At 36.8% G+C, this 9,243-nt stretch overlaps 1 protein-coding gene across 1 annotated transcript in view; it reads right to left on the minus strand.

Moving 5' to 3' along the window:
• vwa8 (von Willebrand factor A domain containing 8) overlaps positions 1-9,243 on the minus strand; it is a 100,039-nt gene that overhangs the window by 57,081 nt on the left and 33,715 nt on the right. The window contains exons 21-24 of the mRNA XM_016564076.1: positions 6,197-6,268; positions 3,308-3,404; positions 3,097-3,216; positions 2,728-2,933 (exon numbers count right to left, since the gene is read on the minus strand). Coding sequence (XP_016419562.1) covers positions 2,728-2,933; positions 3,097-3,216; positions 3,308-3,404; positions 6,197-6,268 — 495 coding nt within the window. The remainder of the gene's footprint in view (positions 1-2,727; positions 2,934-3,096; positions 3,217-3,307; positions 3,405-6,196; positions 6,269-9,243) is intronic.

The raw sequence follows: 9,243 nt of genomic DNA on the forward strand, positions 1-9,243 counted from the left end.
AAAACAAAACAAAAGCCACAAAACAAAACAAAACACAAAACAAAACCAAAAACACAAAACAAAACAAAAGCCACAAAACAAAACAAAACACAAAACAAAACCAAAAACACAAAACAAAACAAAACAAAATGCCACAAAACAAAACAACACAAAAAAACAACAACAAAAACAAAAAAACAAAAAACTGGGGCTAGGGGGTTGCTTGTTGCTTTTAATATTTTGGGGACAATGTTGGGACTTTAGGGGTGTGCAATATTCATGACAAAAATGATAATCTCAATATTTTCTGGAACCAGAATCTCGGCGAAAGTAGTAGCTCATCCAGGTACTTTTTGCCTACTGTTGAATACCATGAATTTGGACATAATACTTTTCTTGCATACCGTTTTTATATTATATAGTATGGAAACTGCGACTGTCTTGAGTTGAGTCATTGAGTCATTCATCATAGAGTCAAAGTCGGTCACTGAATTACTGAAACTGATTTGTTCAAAAAGCAGATTTGCACATTGTTAAAACAATAATTACGATATTATCGTTGACGATACATATCGCAAACCCTTACTTGGAGCAAAATGATTGAGAAGCACTGCTTCAAACTCTGATATATTTAAAAGACAAAAAACAGAGAAGGACCGTGAAACCAGTCTAATGACACATTTTGAATAAAACTATTAAAATTATTGCAATATTCACAATATTGCCATGGTGATGACATTCCACATTTGCTGTTAATGATCGCAAGTCTGCATAACAAAGAACGAGCAAAGTGAACAGACTAGAGGTGTGCAGTTGATGCTCATGCAGGAGACACAGCTTTGAATCCATGTACCATTCACCCACCACTACTTTCCCTCATATTATTAAAAAAATCTATTATATTTTAGTTTCTTCATCTTGACTGTAGCTCTGCTCACTCTGGACATTGAGGTTTTTAAATAAAAACTGTAGTTTAAATATTCATAAGTAGACTATTTCTAAATTAAATTCAAGCATAGCGGCCTTTAGACAAAAAGGTTTATAAGATCACAAGGAACAAATTCGGTCATGTGTGTCCAAACTTTTGACAGCGAGTGTAGACCTCTGATGGCTGCTTGCGGCAGACTAATCTGACAACTGACTCCTCATCCAATGTGACAGACGAATTCCATCCATCTATCTGCATCTCTGTCGCTCCTGAGAGCTGAGACGAGAGGAGGAGGCTGGTACGCAGTGTGTGTGTGTGTGTGAGAGAGAGAAGAGCTAAAGCCCAGAGACAGGTGGCCCAGAATGGCAGTGTGGCCTCTATGTGTCAGATCAGTCTGTGAGTGGGCCGAGTGAAGAGACAGGGCCTCTCCTCACTCTCTCTCTCTCTCTCGTGCGGCACCTTTCATCTCAGACACAGGGTCACTTCACCCTGTTAAACAACACCGACGCAAAGTCTGAAATCTTAAAAGAGGGAACATCCTAAAAACAAGAGGTTGAATGTATTGTGGGGATTTGAAAAGAGTTTTGACTTGTGGCATAAAGTCTGGTCCACTTTGCAGCTTATTCTGGACATGGTCTGCCCTTTTATACAGGAAGAGACTGAATGATGAAAAATGACTAATCGCAGTTTGTTTTTTTATAACTGCTGTTCACCTGAAATAAACTGCCATTAAATTTTGGGGTCAGTACGATTTTCTTTTTTTAAGAAATGAATACTTTTATTCAGCAAGTGTGCATTATATATGTTTTACTGTCACTTTTGATCTATTTCATGTTATAAAAGATTAGTATTTTTTTTAAAAAGCTGTTATTTTTAATTTTCTATGCATCAAATAATCCTGAAACAAAATGTTTACATTATGATTTCTACAAAAATATTCATTGTTTTTCCCCCCCAACATTAATAATAAGAAATGTTTCTTCTTAATGTTTCACACAACACACAAATCAGCATATTAGAATGATTTCTGAGGGATCATGTGACACTGAAGACTGGAGTAATGATGCTGAAAATTCACAGGAAAATATTACATTTTAAAATGTATTAAAATAGAAAACAGTTATTTTAAATTGTAATACAATTTTACAGTATTACTGTTTTTACTGCATTTTTGACCAATTCTTTTAAAAATATTTAAAAAAATCTTACCTACCCCAAAATTTTGAACGGTAGTGTAACTAATATTACAATAATAAAAAGGAGTGGAAAAAACTTAAAATAATAGTGTGCCAGTCTCACCATTATTTGCTGCTATATGCATCAGACGATCTGTGAATGGACTATATGTGTGCCATCTGAGGTTAAAGGGATAGTTCACCCAAAAATTCTATCATTAATTACTCACCCTCCTGTTGTTTCAAATGCGTAAGACCTTTGTTCATCTTCAGAACACAAATGTTTGATGAAATTTGAGAGCTTTCTGACATAGACAGCAATGTAACTACCACATTCAAGGCCCAGAAAGGTAGTAAGGACATCGTTAAAATAGTCCATGTGACATCAGTGGTTCAACCTTAATTTTTTATTTTATTTTAAATAGCGACGTTATTCAATGATTTCTTCTCTTCCGTGTCAGTCTTCGATGTGTGTTCCGTCTATGGAGGGACAGAAAGCTCTCGGATATCATCAAAAATATCTTAATTTGTGTTCTGAAGATGAACGAAGGTTTTATGTGTTTGGAACAACATGAGGGTGAGTAATTAATGACAGAATTTTCATTTTTGGATGAACTTATCCCTTTAAGTCTACCAGCTGAATACCTGCAGGTGTTTTACGATGTTGACCACTTCTCGTGTAGAGTAGGGGTAGGTGATTGTTCCCTGGTCAGCCATGGCCCGGAGCTCTCCGAATGCAGCCACCAGTTTCTGGAGGATTGCATCAGGACTATCAGGCCCATATTGCTTCAGCATGGCAAACTCAGCCTGAGGTTTGGGGTTGTCCACTGCATGGCAGCTAAATATGTCCCCTGGAAGAGTAAATTGTCAAATCATCAAAAGTATTTCAAACAGTATTACATAATTATTGTAACTGTGTTAGTGTTTTCTGATATCCTTGACTCTGATTGGTCAATCATGGCATGCTGTGGTCAAATATTTTTAAAGCTATACTGTATAATATATAAGTCTTACCAAGCGCTCCAAAGAAGTCATTTCCCAAAAACGGAAAGCCAGGTCGGTTTGCTAAAACAATCATACGGAAGTCTGGATGCATGGGAATGGCATTAGACCTTCCGGCTGCTTCCAGTGGATCTGTGGAAAACAAAGAACGATTCCTGTTTTAAAGACTGTCAGTGACGGGTTTGTGACATGGAGTGTGTTTGATCTTCTCTGTCCATTTCACCTGACACTATTCTTCTTCCATCTGCCAGGATCATCTCTCCACTCTCCACCAATGTCTTCAGGATACAGGTTATCACCCTAACAAAACAACAGGCCGACTTCAGAAACGAGCAGCGTGGGGGATTATAACACACTGTCCTCGAGGTCATTCATTAATTTTTAACGCTTTTTCCCTCATCTGTGCCGGGGCGTCCTCCGGGTGTGAGCTGGCAACGTGTTTGTCCTCGCTGGAGCAGTGGTCTGGACCATCTGCTGATAGATGTATAAATATCACTATGCAAAGTCTACACTTCACATGACTGATTTTCAGGAGATCACAGGACACCCAGAACCACTGAGGTGGTCAATCATACATTTTTGTTTGCTCTTCACATTATGCTTTGAAATGTGGCCGATATCAGATTTGGACATGGTCCTGAACTGACTTGTTTGCGCAAAAGAAAGCATGCAACACGCTGTCATACGGAAAGCCACTGAAATTAGTGTTTACACATTCATTTGTAGTGCCATGGGAACCAGAAAATGTGTGCACAGGCAATAAGGAGGACAAAGACCAGGATGAGGAGATAATATTTAAATACACTATTCCAAACTGTTTCTATAAAATTAGAAGCACACAATTCCCTGGCCTAGAATATCATTATATGCTTAAACATTAAGATTTGTACTCCTGGAAATTACTAAAGTAGTCTAACCTGTTCATTAGAAGGGGGTGTCCCAATACTTTTGGCTATATAGAGTATTTACAATACAATCCCTCAAGTTTTGCTTGTACAGAGCTGTTGCTCTAATACTTATACCTCTCTGTTTCTCCGCTGACTACCATCACACCCATCTTCCATATTAACTGAGTGACCAATGAACTACTGGTATGTAAAAACTTTGGAGTGGCTCCCATCAGGGCAGAATAGTGACAAATGTCTATCTAGAGTGACGAAAAAGTTGCATGAATTGCAAAACATCAATCATGCATCTGATTTAGTACCACACATGAAAGTGGTCCAAATCAGTGGCCCAAATTGTGCCGTTCACGCTGTTATAAGGGGAAAAAAAAAACAGATCTGGGTCACAATTGAGCAATTGTTTTCCCCCTGCAGTCTGAATGTAAGGGAAATGAAACCTCAACTGCATATCATACAAATACAGCTCCTCATGTGAAGCGTAAAAGAGATGGAATTGATTCCAGTAGAGATCTGTGTTAAAGTGCCGTCACATCAGCACCAAAAAACAGTCCAGTCTATAGTCAATAGCATAGCGATGTTTAATACACAACTCTCACAGAAGTCACTTGCAAACCAAGGGAGTGGAATCTGCATGTGCAACTTTTTCGACGTTGTGTGAAACTCCCAATTGCGCAGTTTCCTACTGGAAATTTTCACCAAGCAAAAGTAAATGTGACCGCACCTTTAGTGTGTTGTTGAGCTAACAAAATACTCTTAAGCGTTTATTGAATGAAATATATGGTGCAATGCATTCTGGGATTGCCTCTTCCTCCAGGTTCTTAGAACAGGGCTTTCAAACTAGGGTCAAAGACTCTATGAAATATTATTACAAATTAATGTAACGGTTTTCTATTTGAATATACTTTAAAATGTAATTTATTCCTGTGATGCAAAGCTGAATTTTCAGCTTCATTTCTCCAGTCTTCAGTGTCACATGATCCTTCTGAAATTATTCTGATATGCTGCTCAAGAAACATTTATTTTATTATTATCAATGTTGATAATGCTGCCTAATATTTGTGTAGAAACTGCAGTGCATTTTTTAGGATTCCTTGATGAATAGAAAGTATTTTTCATTGAAATCATTTGCAACATTATAAAAGTTAAACAAAAACTAATTCTTACTGATGCCAAATTTTTAAATGGTAGTGCATTTTAACATTCAGTGACTGTAAGAGCCCTGTTATAAGCACTTTTATACTTTATGCTGGCATTAGAAAATACAGATGAATATTTAACTGTGACAAAACAGCTTATGTCATGTTGGTCAAATTCAATCAATACATTTATTTACTGAAAAACCCTCATAGTCCAAAATATCCCGGACGAGCCCCCAGTATTTTGTCTAATTGGGGATCAGACTGAGAACTGAAGAAAAACTACAGCTTTTTGAACATTTTCTGCTCTTTTTGGCAATTTCATTAAGATAATATAGTAACACTTTAGTATAGGGACCAGTTCTCACTATTAACTTGTTGCTTATTAGCATGTACATTATTAATATATCGGCTGTTTATTAGTCTAAAGTCATTAATCTAAAGCACATATTCTGCATGACCATATACTATATACCTTATCCTAACCAATACCTAAACCTAACAACTACCTAACTATTAATTAGGAGTTTATTGAGGCAAAAGTTGTAGTTAATGGCTTGTTAATAGCGAGAATTGGACCTTAAAATAGAGTGTGACCGATAACATTACAGTAATATTTCACAATACTCCTGTTTTCAGAGTACATAAGAGCATGAACATAAGAGACCTCTTTCAAAAGCATAAAAAACACTTTTGAACATTAGTGTATTCACAGGTCCCCTATTGCATTTTGTACGTCTAGCATACATTCATGTGTTCTGTGGGTCAATCAATCTATCAATGTAAACTGAAGTGACAGCAGTCAGGACGCCCACTCTCTTTCCATACACAAACGCAGTAAAGCCTCAGGTCTCTAGTGCAGAGCGTGGGCGAGCGTCTGGGCGCCGTAGGGCACACTGAGCTCTAGTTCACCCTGTAGCTGGTGGGCAGATGCTTTACAAACACAGCTGTGCTTCATGGCACGACGCCAGCGCTCTGGGCTAGTGTACTGTATGTCTGCTCTGCTCTCGGTATCGGAGTGGTCAGACGTCTCTGCAGACTGCTGTCCTGAGGATGGGAATCCTCGTTTACCTGGTTGCCCACAAGAAGCAGGTGTTCCCCCAACAGGAAGTCCTTCAGCATGTCCTGCATCACCATCATGTGCTGTGAACAAACAGACAAAATATTTTATTGTGAGAGCAGTACAAAACACAGTGGGGTTCAAGATATAAGACTTCTGGGATTTTTAAAGCTGGATATAAATAAAGTTTAAAAAGACAAGTTATTGAAAGGGACAATCAAGGTACAATGTAACCTCTTCTTGGTGGAATAATGTTATGAAGGATTACCAACTTTTAACTCTGCTTTATTTAAAGCAAAAATCCAGGTTACAGTAACGCTTACAATGGAAGTAAACCAGGATAGCATTCAAAAGGGTTTAAAAGGCAACATGTAAAGTCCTATTTTTGTTAAAGCACTAATATATGTAATTTAGTTAAACCCAGGATTATAATTTGACTTGCATGGCTGTCAAAATCATCTTTTTCAGCTGGGTCTACTTTTCTAAGTGGTTATTATAGGTATTTCTAGGCAACTAATAAAAAAAAATAGGCTATTGTTCAAAGGTTTGGGGCTGGTAAGATTTTTTAAAAAATGTTTTTGAAATAAGTCTTTTGTGCTCATAAAGGCTGAATTTACTTGGTCAAAATATAGTAAAAACAGTTATATTGTGAAAAATGATTACAAATTACTGTTTTCTATTTAAATATATTGTAAAATGTATTCCTTTGATGTCAAAGCAGAATTTTCAGCATCATTACTCTAGTCTTTAGTGTCACATGATCCTTCAGAAATCATTCCAATATGCTGATTTGCTGCTCAAGAAACATTTTTTTGTTATCAATTTTGAAAACATTAACATTTTTGTGGAAACTGTGATATTTTTTGTTTTGTTCAGCATTCTTTATTGAATAGAAATTTCAAAAGAGCAGCATTTATTTGAAATAGATTTAAATTAGAAATAGAAAATAGATTTAAATTAGATTTTTTTTTGTATAATTATAAAAGCTTTTTTTTGTCACTTTTGTTCAATATAATGCACCCTTGCTAAATAAAGTTCTTTAAAAAAAAAAAAAAGCGTACTGACCAATCTTTTGAATGGTAGTGTAAATGTATGACATTGATCATGTGACTCTTTGAATAGATGTTTTTTTTTTTCTGAAACCATGCTGGAGACCATTAGCAGATTTATATGTTAGACAAGTGCTTCTATCAGGCGAAAACAATCGGAGATATATTAAAAAAATTTCCTGCTTGCCCTCTTGCAAGCTTTATAATGGCAGTGAACAGGAGTCGAGATTTTAAAGTCCAAAAAATGCATCCATCCATCATACAAATAATCCACACGTCTCCGGGGGGTTAATAAAGGCTTTCTGAAGTGAATCAATGTTTTTGTGTAAGAAAAATATCCATATTTAAAACTTCATAAACTATAAAGCTTATAAAGCTATTATAAAGCTAGGAAGAGCCAGGAGATTTTATAATATAACTCTGATTGTATTTATCTGAAAGAAGAAAGTCATATACACCTAGGATGGCTTGAGTGCGAGTAAATCATGGGGTAGTTTTCATTTTTGGGTGAACCATCCCTTTTGATAAAATAAAAAAAAATAATTCAAGTGTTTTCACAAAGTGGCCTCAGACTATTGTAGTCCACTGTATGTCATGTGACCTGATCTACCTCATATTGCTCCTGCAGTAAAGCATGAAAACACACAAGCATCAATTATGCCTGAGAGGGTCACCTACATTTTACAGACACACAAAAGCTGAATAGATAAAAGGAAGCAGAAATGAATTCTGGTCTGGATATGACACAAGGAATTGAGTTTTCTGTTTATGAGGCTGCAAAGACACAAAGTGCTTTTTCAGTATGATAAGGACACATGGATGATGCTGTTTGCTGCAAACACACATTACACAACGCAAGAAATGCGAGCGGACAAGAGTTTGCCATATTGGGGGGGATGTGTCCTCATTTCTGCCTCAGTGGACTACTGCACTTCTCCTTCTAATGCTCGAAAGACAAAAAGCAGGTCATGGAAAAGTGGGACAAGAGTAACTTTTTTTCCTCCACCTCTTTCTGGGCCTCTGAAGGGAGGAGAGAGGTGGCAGTGAGGGAGGAATATCTGGGTCATCCCTCGTTCTCTTCTCACATCTCTCAGCAACTCTAGCATGAGACCAAATGCCACACATACAGTGTGGCAGCAATACTGAATGTTACCACTGGCAACACTTTATATTTTGTTATTACTGCATGATATAATGCTAAATAGATTTCATGGTTGCTACACTACTGTGTCCAATGTTTCAAACACCTGATTTAGAATTTATTATTTAAACTTTTTTGAAACAGCATTTGAAACTTTTTGGAAAACAGTAATTTTGCAATTCTGTTTGAACAGTCTATATGATCATATCTCCAGTGTTGGATGAGAAACAATGTGGTTTGACTGAGAAGTACGAGGCTTAACTTTGAATACTGAACACGCCATAGTGAGAAGACCTTCAAATCCCTAATAATGAAGTATGATTACATCCTGATTGACTGTGAAGCTGTTGAGATCTTGCTGTACTTGTGTGTGCGTGTGTGTGTTGGCCAGTGTTCTTTTGTGGGTCCTCTCTGAGATCTGACCTTTGAGCAAAACACCCAGTTGATTTACAAGGCTTAGACAGAGACAGATTGAGCTTTCCTCATTGCCAGACCAAACCATTTTTGGCGGCCCGTGTGATCATTGTGGAAACTGCAACTGCAATAATCACAAACATGTCTTCTGACCATGTTAATAAAAAGCAGGGCTGGTGGATAATGTGGTATATATGTGCAAATATGGTGTAAGTGTCGGTTGTTTACGGTCGCCAAGCAACACTGCATCTTGGTGTTTTAATATAGAATTCAACTAGTGTGTGTGTTTGTATCTGCTATTCTATTCTATTCTATTCAAACATGGCTCCTCAAATCAGGTTTGTATGTTTTTATGTTTTATGTTATTTGGTTGTACCTCAGGTTTTATTTATAATAATGTAAAGAAGCTGTTTTTATGTATTAATTTATTATAATTAGCTTTTTAAACCAAAAA

This window comes from Sinocyclocheilus rhinocerous, unplaced genomic scaffold (genome assembly GCF_001515625.1).
Source record: "Sinocyclocheilus rhinocerous isolate Xijiao unplaced genomic scaffold, SAMN03320098_v1.1 scaffold2245, whole genome shotgun sequence".
Classification (NCBI taxonomy): Eukaryota; Metazoa; Chordata; class Actinopteri; order Cypriniformes; family Cyprinidae; genus Sinocyclocheilus; species Sinocyclocheilus rhinocerous.